Source organism: Eptesicus fuscus, chromosome 19 (genome assembly GCF_027574615.1).
Source record: "Eptesicus fuscus isolate TK198812 chromosome 19, DD_ASM_mEF_20220401, whole genome shotgun sequence".
NCBI classification, from domain to species: domain Eukaryota; kingdom Metazoa; phylum Chordata; class Mammalia; order Chiroptera; family Vespertilionidae; genus Eptesicus; species Eptesicus fuscus.
The window spans coordinates 54,998,863-55,013,351 of record NC_072491.1 but is presented as its reverse complement, the minus strand read 5'-3'; the positions used below and the strand labels follow the sequence as shown (position 1 = coordinate 55,013,351).

General features: G+C 49.4%; 1 protein-coding gene across 4 annotated transcripts in view; it reads left to right on the top strand.

The window, feature by feature from the left end:
* The window catches only part of NBN (nibrin), a 48,581-nt gene that overhangs the window by 7,521 nt on the left and 26,571 nt on the right, over positions 1-14,489 (top strand). For all 4 annotated transcript variants that reach the window (XM_008158869.3, XM_054708436.1, XM_054708435.1 and 1 more), the window contains exons 5-11: positions 677-780; positions 3,600-3,717; positions 6,218-6,411; positions 8,963-9,060; positions 11,269-11,398; positions 12,121-12,396; positions 13,894-14,335. In XM_008158869.3, coding sequence (XP_008157091.2) covers positions 677-780; positions 3,600-3,717; positions 6,218-6,411; positions 8,963-9,060; positions 11,269-11,398; positions 12,121-12,396; positions 13,894-14,335 — 1,362 coding nt within the window. The remainder of the gene's footprint in view (positions 1-676; positions 781-3,599; positions 3,718-6,217; positions 6,412-8,962; positions 9,061-11,268; positions 11,399-12,120; positions 12,397-13,893; positions 14,336-14,489) is intronic.

Genomic DNA, 14,489 nt, shown 5'->3' with positions numbered 1-14,489 from the left:
TTGATGTGTTTTAGACTCTATTCATGAGAGACACCAAATTGCTCACGCATAATACCCCATGTGATTAGAAGCATACTTAAACAAAACAAATTCTTTAGCTGAATTATGCTGAATCATCTTCATTTCATTGCCAGTGGCAGAATTTCTAAACTTCCTGAAATTTTGTGGATATACCTTATTTGAGGCATAAGCGTAATTCATTTGCTACTTGTAAATACTTACTTTGAGCTTTTACTCAACCCCAAACAGTCATTCCTTTGTTTACTTTCTTGAACATAGTCGTAATCCGTTGAAAGGCAGGTAGGCTGGTCTCCCGCCTGCTTGTCTCTTGATCCTATCTTACATTGCCTCAATCCTAACACACTTCATAGCATTTTAATGTTTTCAAAAGTGGAATACATTTTAAAATTGACTTCTGTTTTATATTGTTCCACCTCCCCAAAGAAGTTTTTAAATTAATATTGTAATTAGTGGGTTTTATAATTGAGTGATTGTATAGGGATTGGTAAATTAAACAATGACTAATCTGACTTTTATTTTATAGATTATGGTTTCTTTATAGAGAGATGAGAGGGGAGAATAATAGAATAGCCTTTTTGTAGTCTATAACTTAAAACTTTTATTTAAAATGAGCTAGCAGGGGTGTATGTATTCACATATGCTTTCTTCTTCTTAGACAATATGTGCACTCATTTGTGGACGTCCAATTGTAAAGCCAGAGTATTTTACTGAATTTCTTAAAGCAGTTCAGTCCAAGAAACAGCTTCCACAAATTGAAAGGTATTTTGTGTGCTTTAAATATAATAAAATATGGCATATGAAATATGGTAGCACTAATTTTATTTAAGTTAATTCTCTCTTTATTGACTTTCAGGATGTAAGGTTATAGTTCAGTTTTATTAGTGAAGATTTTTTGTTAGTATGTAAAGAAAGGATCCCTGAATTCTTTTTGGTTGTTGTTTATCTTGGTGAAACAAATGTTACGTGTGTGCTAATATTTAAAGAAAAACACTGAAGGCCGGTGAACGGCGAGGGCATCCGCAGAGCCTGTGTGCCTTGCTCCGGCGCTCCCTGGACCGTGGGGTGAGCGGCTGCCTGTCCAGAGCCACTGCCCCGGGGGCAGTCACAGCCCCCGGCCTGGAGCGCCTTTCTCCTGGGCCTAACACCTGTCCTGCTGAGGATTGGGTGTTTAGCGGTATTAGAAGTAGGTGACTGTCCGGTACTTTAAGTAATAGTGTGCACAGCGTCCGAGCACAGGCCTGGCATGGGCTAGGTGCTTGCTGAAGGAAATGTTGTTGCTCGTTGCAGTATCTGTGGAGATTGCTTTATTTATTTATTTAGGTGCTTTGTGAAATTTGTGAACCACCAGGCTAAACAATGGTGTGGCATTACAGTGTTGGAATGATGTAAACGGGTTGAAGAGGAAGATGTTGGGGTTTTTCTTGTGGTTAAAGTGCTGGTGCTGAGGTGGTGGGTGTGTAGTCATCTGAGCACAGGGGCAGCTGCTTACAATGTGTGTCAGGAGATGATAGTCTAAATGGAGAATAGACAGACTACCTTTATAAACTCATCTCATAAGACAACTTTGAAGGGTCAAAAAATCTAAAATATTACTCTAGTTTATTATCTTATTACTAATTTTAAAATATTACTAGCTAGTTACAAGGTATTTTGCCCAGTTCAGAGTTCTTAGGGACTGTTTATACCTGATTATATGTATCTGCTTTTAAAAGTAACTGAAAATCAAATTCTCCTTTTTGTTTTTAATTTTCATTTGGAAGGTTTCTTGTATTTTATAATCTGGTTTAACAGATAATGTAATGTTTTGAGACCCTGAGAAGAGATCCTCATATTTTAAAACAGACAATTCTTAACCTTTTTTGAGTCCTAGACGCTGTGAGAACATGAAACTTCACTTACATACCCTCAACTTGGCATAGTGTTCAACAGAATCACACTCCTCCAAAGCCTATTTCTGAACCTCCTCAGGGGAGTTGATAAACCCTATAAATCTTCACTAATGAAACTGAACTGTAACCTTACACCCCTGTAGGATCGTCACCAATTAAACCGTTGTGGAGTCTAGATCCCTGCGAGGGGAGGGCTCCTGAGGCCTGGAGTGGGCCATTGACTCCTGTGTACTCTTCATATTCTTGGGTATCTTTGACTTTAGGTTCGACATAATTTTTTTTTCTGACTTCAGTTTATGACTTTATTAACTTAGATGCCTAAACATAAACATGCCTGCCATGAGATTGTTCAGTAACTCCAGATTCATTGTTAACTGGAAAAGACAATGACAATCAGTAATCACATTGTTACTGTTATTTTAAAATGCATATTTTTCCCTTAATCAGTTCCCACACCACTGGGACCCATTTGATGTTGTTGAAGACCTATCTGGCTCAGCTGTTGAACAGAAAGGGGTACACTGGGAAGCAGGTGTGCTTCCAAAGGGATGTGAGATACACTGTTGTAGCTTTTAGTACCTAACTGTCTTCTCTTTAGTTCTAGAAAAAGACCCTCACTCGTCCCGGGTCTGACTTAGGAAGGCACGCGACAGTGCTTTTACCTCACAGAAGGACCGTCCTCTTTGGTGCGGCGATGGCTGCCTCTCTGCACTGTTACCGGGAGACGGGAAGACGGAGTCTAAGCTTCCTGCACCAGCCCAGTGGTGCCAGCTTTTTCATCAGATGCCACTCCCTTGATTACGGTGGCTTTATAGTGAGCCTCGGATTCAGGGAGTGTCAGTACTCTTAATGTTTCCTCAGCATTGTTGGCTATGCCGGGTCTTTTGCCTCTTTAAATAAACTTTAGAGTCGTCAGAATCCACAAAAGAACTTGCTGGTAGTTTAGTTGGGGTTGCATTGATTTGCAGATCAAGTTGGGGTGCACTAACAGCTTGACAGTGTTGAGCCCCGCATTCTCCATGTGGACATTAGTCGTTTTTACTAGAAGGTGGAGGGAAGCTGAAAGGCTGGTCACTTAGGAATTGCTGTAGCAAAATATCTGAGTATGTAGGAAGTTGAAACTGGACTGATGAGAGGCTGAAGGATTATCTGTTGATTTTTCCTATTTTCTTCTTTTCCCTCATTCCCATGGATGATTAGATGTGTTTATAGCATTATATTAAAGAGCTAAGAGACTGTATTTTTAAATCTTTAGAAATTTAGAAATTTTATTTAAACTGACACAATAATGTAAGCCCTAATTTCCTGAGCTTCTCCAAAGGGGTCTATAACAAAACACTTATGGAAGTTCACAGAATGGAGTCCAGACACTGTCAATGCGCCCTGTTCCCTCGCAAGCACATGCGATGGAATTTGATGGTTATGGTGAGGTCTCTCAGCCTTTGTAATTCATGTAACTTGGTCCTATATACATTTAATTGTATCTTGTTATGATTGTCTACCTTAGATTATTTCTAGAAAAATCATTTAGATACTTGAATCATTTTGTCCCAGATAAAAACTTTTTAAAAATAATATAATGGTATTATGGAAATTAAACCTTTCTAGTGTCTAGAGAACTATTCCATTTAATGGCATGCATACAGAGTAGTTTATAATTAGAATTACTTAAATTTTTTTTTTTTACAGTTTTTACCCACCAATTGATGAGCCAGCCATTGGAAGTAAAAATATTGATCTGTCAGGACGGCAAGAAAGAAAACAGATCTTCAAAGGGAAAACATTTGTATTTCTGAATGCCAAGCAGGTAATGTTTTAAGCTAAATGTTCCTAAATAAAACATTACACACGAAACGAATTAGTGATGTTCTCAGTGCATTTTCTTTTGAGATTATGTGCAAAAGTGTGACATTGAGTAAAAACTGCCCAGGCACCAGCACCTGCCCATGTTCCTATATGTGACTAGAGGCCCAGGGCATGATTGAATCATGCATGTGTAGGGTCCCCTACACGCTTTCGCTTTTCGCGGTGGAGTCCGCTGGTGCCGGAGCAGACAGGCACCCAGCTCCTCCACTTTTGATGGTCCGCGGCCGCTGAGGGGGGCTACCCTGCTGTTGAGAGGCGCTGAGGGGGGCTGCCGCAGACACCTGGCTACCCTGCCGTTGAGAGGCGCAGCTGGGTGTCTGCGGCAGGCCCTCTCAGCGGCCGCGGATCTGGCCGTTGAGAGGCGCAGGAGGCGGGAGTCCTGCCCCCTGTGCCTCTCAACAGCAGGGTAGCCCCCCTCAGTGGCAGCAGATCCGTGCCTCTCAATGGCCGGATAGGCCACTCCGAGTCCCGCCCCCCAGCCTCCCGCCGCCCAATTGTGGGCGTAGCGGAGTGATGGTAATTTACATGTTACTCTATTATTAGATAGGATTATAATGTCCGTTAATACATGTCAATTGGCCTATTAAGTTTATACAAATATACTAGTCCGGTGCATGGGGGGGGACATGGGTGTCCCTCAGCCCAGCCTGCACCCTCTCCAATCTGGGACCCCTTGAAGGATGTCCGACTGCCCGTTTAGGCCCAATCCCACCTGATCAGGCCTAAACGGGCAGTTGGACATCCCCCTCACAATCCAGGACTGCTGGTGGGATCGGGCCTAAACGGGCAGTCGGACATCCCTCTCATAATCTAGGACTACTGGCTCCCAACCACTTGCCTGCCTAACTGCCCCTAAACGCTTCTGCCTGCCAGCCTGATCACCCTCTATCCACTCCCCTGCCAGCCTGATCGACGCCTAACTGCTCCCCTGCCAGCCTGGTCGCCCCTAACTGCCCTCTCCTGCTGGCCCGGTCACCCCTAACTGCCCTCCTTTGCCAGCCTGGTCGCCCCTAACTGTCCTCCCCTGCAGGCCTGGACAACCCCAACTGCCCTCCCCTACAGGCCTGGTTCCCCCTAACTGCTCTCCCCTGCAGGCCTGGTCCCCCCGCAACTGCCCTCCCCTGCTGGCCCGGTAACCCCTAACTGCCCTCCCCTGCAGGCCTGGTCCCCCGCAACTTACCTCCCCTGCCGGCCTGGTCACCCCTAACTGCTCTCCCTGCAGGCCTGGTTCCCCCCAACTGCCCTCCCCTGCAGGCCTGGGTCCTCCCCAACTGTCCTCCCTTGCAGGCCTGGTCACCCCCAAATGCCCTCCTCTGCCGGCCCAGTCACCCCTAACTGCCCTCCCCTGCTGGCCTGATCGCCCACAACTGCCCTCCCCTGTAGGCCTGGTCCCTCCCAACTGCCCTCCCCTGCCAGCCATCTTGTGGCAGCCATCTTGTGTCCACATGGGTGCAGCCATCTTGTGTCTTGGAGTGATGGTCAATTTGCATATTACTCTTTTATTAGACTGTAAGTTCGGGGTAAGTAAAACTGCTTTAAGTTCTAACTTGTGGGTTAATAAACAGGTGTTGAATGTCTTCCATGTGTTGAAGTGGGGTCCAGGGTTTCTGTTGCAAGGGGGGATCCCCGCCCGTGCGCTGCAGGCAGTGTGGGGTCCAGGGTTCCTGTCACAGGGGAACCCCTCCCGTGGGCTCCAGGCAGTGTGGGGTCCAGGGTTCCTGTCACAGGGGAACCCCACCCGTGGGCTGCAGGCAGTGTGGGGTCCAGGGTTTCTGATGCAAGCGGGGATCCCCGCCCGTGGGCTGCAGGCAGTGTGGGGGTCCAGGGTTTATGTCACAGGGGATCCCGCCTGTGGGCTCCAGGCAGTGTGGGGTCCAGGGTTCCTGTCACAGGGGAACCCCTCCCGTGGGCTGCAGGCAGTGTGGGGTCCAGGGTTTCTGATGCAAGCGGGGATCCCCGCCCGTGGGCTGCAGGCAGTGTGGGGGTCCAGGGTTTATGTCACAGGGGATCCCGCCCGTGGGCTGCAGGCAGTGTGGGGTCCAGGGTTCCTGTCACAGGGGATCCCGCCCGTCCAGGGTTCCTGTCTCAGGGGATCCCACCCGTGGGCTGCAGGCAGTGTGGGGTCCAGGGTTTATGTCTCAGGGGATCCCGCCCGTGGGCTGCAGGCAGTGTGGGGGTCCAGGGTTTATGTCACAGGGGATCCCGCCTGTGGGCTCCAGGCAGTGTGGGGTCCAGGGTTCCTGTCACAGGGGAACCCCACCCGTGGGCTGCAGGCAGCGTGCTGTGCCAGGGCCGAGGTGCCTGGGGACCAGGGCTTTCTCAGAATGGAATCGCAGACCGATTGTACGTCAATTCTGTCCTTTTGCTTCCAAATCAAGTTCTTACAAGTTCTAGAACATGCTCAGAATTAATTGTGACTATTGTATTTTTTCCATTTTTAGCATAAAAAATTAAGTTCAGCAGTTGTTTTTGGAGGAGGAGATGCTAGGTTGATAGCAGAGGAAAATGAAGAAGAAGAGAGTTTCTTTTCGGCTCCTGGAACGTGTGTTGTTGATGTAGTAATGACAAATTCCCAGCCCTTAATTTCTGACTCTCAGAAAAAATGGATTCACTCAGTTATGGATATGCTCCAAAGGTACTTTGTTATTCTTTGTTAGTAAAAATATATGCAAGCAGGCGGTTTTATACATGGGAGTTTTGTTGCACTCTACATAACAACGGAGAAGTATATACAATAATTATTGCAAAGATTTTATTATAGATGGTGCTTGTATTTGGTTTAAGAAATATTTTTAAATTCATAGATCAGATTACTTACCTATATTTTTTATTAGTATTTTAATATTTTGTTTTGAAATTTGGTTTTAATCTACCCGAATGGATTCTGTTTATACTTAAGCTCCACACGCAGGGGAGCAGTTTGTCCTTCCCTCCTCCGCGCATCCGCACGCCCTCATGTCCAGCACACCTATGCCTCGTGTCCACGGGCCAGGCTCTCGCTCCGCTCTGCCTCAGAAGCACCCTGGCTGTTCTTGGCTCTTTACTCTTCCATATACACTTTAGAGTCAGCTTTTCACAAATCTTGTTGGGAATTTGATTAGGAATTTTATTGAAACCACAAATCAATTTGGGGAGAATTAACAGTTTTTGTCATTTCTCTGTAGAGATCTTAAATACCATTTATTAGGTCTTCCTAGATATTACATATATTCTGATAGATATACCTGTGGTAGGTGAAATATAAGTATATATTTCTTTAATTATATTTTCTAGTTGTTTACTGTTGATGGATAGAAATTCAACTCAAAATTTAGACACCGTTCTTCTAGCTCACCACCTTGCTGGACTTGCTTTGTATTTCTAATCATCTATAGTCATTTTTTGTATAAACCATATCTGTAAATAATGAGATTTCTATCGTTTTTTAATCCTCATGTCTCTGATCCCTTCCTCTCCCTGTCTCTCTGTGTGCCTTCTGGGGCCTCCAAGCATGTTGTACGGGGAGGGCTCCCATGTATCTCACCATGGGCTTGAATAGGTGCTGCCACTGTTTCCCTCCTAGGATGATGCAGTGTCTGTATAGCAATGTTATTACATGTGTTTTAAAAATGTTTTTATTTTACATAACCAATCGTTATAACTAATTTTTATAGTATACTAGAGGCCCGGAGCATGAAATTCATGCACGGGGGTGGTGTCCCTCAGCCCAGCCTGCACCCTCTCCAATCTGGGACCCCTTGAGGGATGTCCGACTGCCCGTTTAGGCCCAATCCCACTGGGCAGTCGGACATCCCTCTCACAATCCAGGACTGCTGGCTCCCAATTGCTCGCCTGCCTCTGCCTGATTGCCCCTAAGCGCTTCTGCCTGCCAGCCTGATCATCCCTAACAACTCCCCTGCCAGCCTGATCGACCCCTAACTGTTCCACGGCTGGCCCAATTGCCCCTAACTGCCCTCCCCTGCCAGCCTGATCACCCCTAACTGCCCCCCCCTCCCTTGCAGGCCTGGTCGCCCCCAACTGACCTCTCCTGCTGGCCTGATTGCCCCTAACTGCTCTCCCCTGCAGGCCTGGTCCCCCCCAACTGCCCTTCCCTGCTGGCCTGGTCCCCGCCCCCCCCAACGGCCCTCCCATGCAGGCCTGAGTCCCCACCAACTGTCCTCCCCTGCAGGCCTGGTCCCCATCCCCAACTGCCCTCCCCTGCAGGCCTGCGTCCCCCCCCACACTGCCCTCCCCTGCAGGCCTGGTCCCTCCCAACTGCCCTCCCCTGCAGGCCTGGTCCCTCCCAACTGCCCTCCCCTGCTGGCTTGGTCTCCCCCAACTGCCCTCCTCTGCTGGCCTGGTCACGCCTAACTGCCCTCCCTGCTGGCCTGGTCCCCCCCACCTCCCAACTGCCCTCCCCTGCAGGCCTGGTCGCCCCCAACTGACCTCTCCTGCTGGCCTGATTGCCCCTAACTGCCCTCCCCTGCGGGCCTGGTCCCCCCCAACTGTCCTTCCCTGCAGGCCTGGTTCCCCCCCCCCCCCAACTGCCCTCCCCTGCAGGCCTGGGTCCCCTCCAGCTGTCCTCCCCTACAGACCTGATCCCCCCCAACTGCCCTCCCCTGCAGGCCTGCGTCCCCCCCAACTGTCCTTCCCTGCAGGCCTGGTCCCCCCCACACACACACACTGCCCTCCCCTGCAGGCCTGGTCCCTCCTAACTGCCCTCCCCTGCTGGCTTGGTCTCCCCCAACTGCCCTCCCCTGCAGGCCTGGTCCCCCTCAACTGTGCTCCCCTGCACGTTAAATCATAGCACCCATCAGCTTATCCATAGTTCTTTGTGCTTCTCTCCCTCCTTCCCCTTCTCCCTACTGCTTTCTCTCTTTTCTGTTTTCTCTTAGGATTTCAGTAATCATAGGTTTACTTATAAAAATCTTTCTTATTGCTTCATCTGGGTGTTAACTGTTTTTCTTATTCTGAACGTTATACAATTTAGAACTGAAGGATCTACATTCTTTACCCCAGACCTGCGTTAGTGAACATGGTGGGCTTGCCGGGGTAGCTCCCTCATGGGGAGCAGCCTCCGTGTGAAATTCTCTCCATACGTTACATGCTGGGCCTCTGGTGGAAGGGGAGAGTTTCAGTTTGACATCATGTTCATAAATTGGTTAGTTGGAATATATTATCATACTTAACTCATTTTATTCTAATAGGCAGGGTCTTAGACCTATTCCTGAAGCAGAAATTGGATTGGCAGTGATCTTCATGACCACAGAGAATTACTGTGACCCTCAGGGCCAGCCCAGTACAGGTAATCCAAGCACCGCTTCTGTTGACGCTTCAGCAGGTGTGTTTATGATGTAACTGACGGCAGGCTGTGTGCACATTCCTAGGTACTTACCTGGAGTGACCATTTCCAACGTCTTTTAAAACTCCCCTTCTCATGTAGTCATTTGAGAAATATATATGTCAGCTGCATACTGAGCACTATCTAAGTGCTGAAGGTACAGGATGAATAAAGTTACCTGTTCCTGTGACTTTATATCCTGAAGGTTGGGATTCAGGCTCTTCTGATAAGCCCTGTGAAGGCCAAGCACAAAGAGGAGCTGACCCCGGGGAGCGGCAGTGCCTGGGAGGGCTGTGGGTGGCGGTCAGGGTCTCGCTGAGGATGCAGCACTGGGGTGCCAGGCGTCTGTGTGGCGAGAAGAGGCCACACGGACGGATGTGGGGAGCAGAGTGCCAGTGAGGAGGACCTGAGCACCGCCGCTCTGTGTGGAGAATGGATTTCGGCGTCCAGGATGGGTGGGGATCCGAGGGGTAGCCCCGTGGAGGCAGGTGGGAGCCAGGCCAGGGGCTGTGTGGCAGCTGGAGAGGCGGAAGAGCAGAGTCAGGGTACATTGTGGGGACAGCCTGCAGTTCTTGGCGTGAGTCCCTGGGGGCTCGTGCCATTTCTGGGTGAAGGGGGCATGCATAGCTCAGTGCTGCCTGTCCGAGGAGTTCCCACACAGCCCCTACTTTTCTTGAAAATAAGCTGTTGCCATTACGGTGATTCATTCATTCTTTTCTGCTTGCTTTGGACCCTCGATGTTTTTGTGTGTATTCCCCTGAGGAGCTCTCTTTTCTTTGTAATTGGAAGCATTACTTCTTGTACGAACTTATAGTCTGACTGACAGTTTCAGAAGACAGCCATTTGGGGGGGCAGGGAGAGTGCGTGTCTTCTTCCCTCTCCTTTCTTTCCTTCTTCTGTAGTCACCCATTTACTTACTCAGGAAATGTTTATGGAACAGGTGCTATGTGCCTCTCATTGTTGTAAACACTGGGAGTGAAGCCATGAGCAGACCCGAGCAGACCCCTGCCTTCTCGTGTCTTTGCAAGGAGAACATTGCAAATAACCTTACTGTTGACAAACGTCAGTTATTCTGGACATTCGATTCCATCTATAAATGTTTCTTTTAGTGGTTATATAAGCATCCATAATTATTATGTTTTGCAAGCGTCTGTGCAAGGAAAATGAGCTTTGGGGATGTGTGTGTTGAAGGAAGTGCCCGTGAGCGTCTGCGGAGGCCACGTGGAGAGTGGCCGAAGGCTTCGCGTACGGGGACTGGGAGTGAGCGTGACGTTTCCAAACCCGGGGGCACGAGGAGCTGGCAGTGATCACCTCGCTCCCGTGCTTGGTAAATGCCACCGAGGAGTGTTTCCAGTTAACGCTCAGGTCCATCACCTCATTTACATTCCCTACGTCTGCGCTGCTCTGGGCTGCAGGCAGAGGAGCGAGCAGACCCGCCCTGCTCTGCTCTGACGGGACAGCGTGGGGGCGGGAGGGCGGGAGGCAGACACTGCCCTGCACGGACAGCGCTTGCTGTGCGCCACGCATTTCCTCGGTGCTGTCCACGGGCCGGTTCATCTTGCTCTGAGGAAAGGGTGCTAGTTTCCCCATTTCACAGAGCAGGAAACTCTGGCACAGTCACTGCTGCAGGTCCCACGGCTGGGCGAGTGGGTTACAGGTAACAGCCGCTGGGCAGGTGCGTGGGGCCGGGGCTCCGGAGAGTGTGCAGGTGAGCAGCCCCAGAGTTACGCTGCTGTCCTAGCAACTAAGATGATGGTCATCGTGGTAGCCAAATGTCTAAAACTGTTTGTGTTCTTTTCAAATAGTATATATCTTCTAAAAATAAAACTTACGTGGATTGTGTAGATAGTAGGGTGGATACACTTTCTGTGGGGAAGAAATGTAATTTTTTGTCTGTTGACTTAAAGCATTATTTGAATTGGAATTTAAGTTGGTTATTTTTATTTAGGTTGATAACTTATCCTGAAGGATGCGATGTAGCACTAACGTGATGTAGTGTAGACACGCTCCTCACAGATGCCGCAGGCTGGTGAGGGGCCATTTCGTCAGGTACCTGTTGGCTGCACTGACCGGAGACAGTGTGCTGTCCGGCCTGCTTACTCCCCTCAGCACGAGCAGGGAACGTGGTGAGCGGCCAGCAGCTGTGTCCTCCTTTCACGTGTGTGATTACAGGACCCAGGACAGCCACCCCAGGGCCGAGCCTTTCCCAAGGCTTGTCCGTCAAAGAGGAGCTCCTGCCCAGCGCCCCCGGGAACACTGTGACCTGCGTGGCCGACTCGGCGTCGGAGCGAGCAGACACGTGGTAAAGCTTCCCTGTCTCATCTGAGTAATGAACACCGTGTTTCATTCTGAATAATCCGTATGAGCTGTTCACACTGAAAGATGTCACGTTTCAGTATTCAGACCAGATGCAGCTTTTTAAAGAGAAACTGTGTTTAAAAAATAATTGGAACGACAGCTTACTTGTTTTTCTGTGAAATAAGAACAGCAAAGGCAATATATATTCATTCAGCCATGCAGAGTGTGTGTGTGTGTGTGTGTGTGTGTGTGTGTGTGCATGTGAGAGAGAGAGAGAGAGAGAGAGAGAGAGGTGGGAGGGGAAGAGAGAGAGGTATACATTTTTCTGGCATCGAGAGCTGAGCTCTGCTGCAGAGACTGTCCTCTGGCGGACTCCACCACGTCAGTCCGTCCCCGTGCTCTGCCGCCTGCTGTGTGACCGGAATAACAGGAGATTGGTCTTCTTGTGATTTTCCACTTTTCATTAATTTTTTTCGTGGAAGTAATTTATAAGTTTTAAACCAAGCAAAAATTACATAGGCTTCTCCCCACGTTTAGTTCATAGGAGGACACGGGTGGGTGTGCGCTGCAGGGTGAGAGGGGCCGGCCGTCCTGGGCGTCGATGGCCCAGGAGAGAACAGCTGTCAGCGGCTCGGTGGTGAAGCTGTTACATCAGTACCATGGAAGGCCTTGTTCTGGCGAGCATGGCTGTAAATGATTGTCTGGCTTTCTTTTCTTTTGCTACAGCATGGATCTAAGCGAAAGGCCAGAAGAAATCGAAGTCTCCAGAATGGAACAGAAATTCAGAATGCCTTCACCGGAGACATTCCCTGTGAAGGAACCCCCCAAAAGGAGCTCTGACCGCACTTCTGTGGGACCAAACGCTCCAGTCAGGGCGGAGATCCCCGACTATCAGCTCTCCCCAGTGAAGCTCCCCGGTGTCAACAGAGGTGGAGGTGGGGCTTCCCAGCAGCTGCAGACCGGCTCCATCCGAAACCACTTCCAGCCAGACCGCAGGAAGAGGTCCGCTCCCCTCACCCTGTCTGAGAAACTGCTGGGGGGTGCGGGGTCCAGTCTGTGGCCAGCTCGGCCGGACTGCCCCCTCACTGCGCTCTGGATGATTCACCTCGCCTTTTCCGTCTGCTCCTAGCCATCTCTGCCCTTGGCTGCGCTTGCCCTCCAGCCTGCGGTCCCTCCTGACTCCCTCCCAGCAGTGCTCTCTGCTTCTCCTGCCTCCCGTGTCTTCCGGGTCCTCGATTCAAGAGTCCCATCTCCTTCCTTAAATCTTCCCTCACGCTGGCTCTTCCTCTCGCTATGAAGAAACTTCTCGGAAAAGGAGGTGGTGCGCTCCCCCGTTTCTGTCTGAGGCAGTTCTGACTCGGCACAGTTCATCTCGCTGTGATGTCCTTCGAAGTACCACGGGCACGGCGCCGTCGATGGCTGTTGCTGGCACGCAGCCCCTGAGCCCTCTGCTCACGCCTCTCGGTTGTGCGGCCGCCGTCTGTCCTGCTCTTTCCCTCTCTCACCGGCGGCCCTTTGCCTCCTTTTTGAGGCATTTTCCTTCCTTTCACTGCGTCTTATCCTCTGTGTAACCTGCCTGCAGGTTCCATGATGCTGTTACAGATGGTCAGTGCATTTGGCCCTAACCCATCCTTTAAGCTTCACTTTTCCACAGGAATTTCCTGCTGTTTTCCCAAATGCTAGTCCTGAAAACTTTTCTCCCCTGTGACTGAATGTGTATGTTTTTTTTTAGTTCAAACTTTATCAAAATCTTTGATGCTTTCCTCTCTGCCCCCTCCCCCAGACCAGTAGTTTGGGTCTTACTTTCAGTCTTGTAAACTCCTCCCTTTCCATCTGGGTGTGTTGCTAGCTCTCTGGCTCAGACTCTGTTATTATAGAGACCTCTTGGTCCAGCATGCTGAGGTGAGACTGGAGTGACTGACAGGTCACCTGACTGTTCAGTCCAACGGGAGCCCAGCCCCCTCCTGGAGAGCAGGGCCTGCGCTCTGCGCGCCGTGCACGGTGGGCGCAGTGTCCGGGGCGGGGGACGCAGTGCAGCGTTGGCTAGAAAACCTCATGTGGCACTTGCCGGGGGTCGTCTGTAAATGTTGTAGGTTAGCTCCTCGACTCCCTCTCATTAACCCATCAGGTTCTATTCCCGGGTGCTGTCTCCCTGCCCACAGGTTCCCTAGGTCGCAAGGTGTTGCTTCCTGGCAACAAGGCCTTTGTATTTTTTGTTCTTTTCTCCACATTGACTTGTCAACTGCTGCTACTTCAGCAAAGATAGAGCTCGCCACACCGTTTTAGCCACATGGTGGTCCGTCCTCTCAAAGCAGTAGAGTATATATGGATTATGTACTGTTTTCGAATGCTGTTCTTATTTCCAGGGATACTGTTAATTAATAACACCCAAAATATTGTGAATTAAATGTGAGGGGGTGAAAATTGCCAGACTATTAAATTACTTAGCTGTGCTCATGGTCCGTTTTTATTTTTTTCTTTTATTTTTTTAAATCTAAGGGAAAGGGATGAAGAAAATCAAGAAACGTCTTCATTTAAATCAGCAAGAATGGAAATGTCTTGTTCTCTCCTGGAACCCACACAGCCTGCCACACCCTCACTGTGGGCACGCGGCGGGCAGCCTGCGCCGCAGAGGGGGCCCGTGGGGGAGGATCCAGGCGGCTTCTTCACATACACAGAGTCCAAGTCCACTTGGAAAACTTCTGCCAGTAAACCTCTTTCTGCAGAGAAACTAAGACCAGAAAAAAGGAAGATGGATGATTTAGCCATAGAAAATGAAGTGCTGGAAGAGTTACTCAAGGACACAAAGCCAGAGCTAGACACGGAGGTGCCAGTGCCGGCACCAGAGGGAGCTGTCCACAGCAGAAAGGTGCCGAGGCTGGATGCAGAAACAAATGGCTCTCCTGATGACCGAGCCGTGCCACAGAGTCACACGCCATCTGTAAGTAACATTTTTAATGAAAAATACTGCAAATAGAACCTTAGAATGTGAAAAAGTGTTTGTTTTTGATACTTGTATTGACAGTATGAGCATCCGTTATGTTTCCTTGAAAAATAACTATCTTCAGCACCTGTATTAAGTATAAGAATTTATG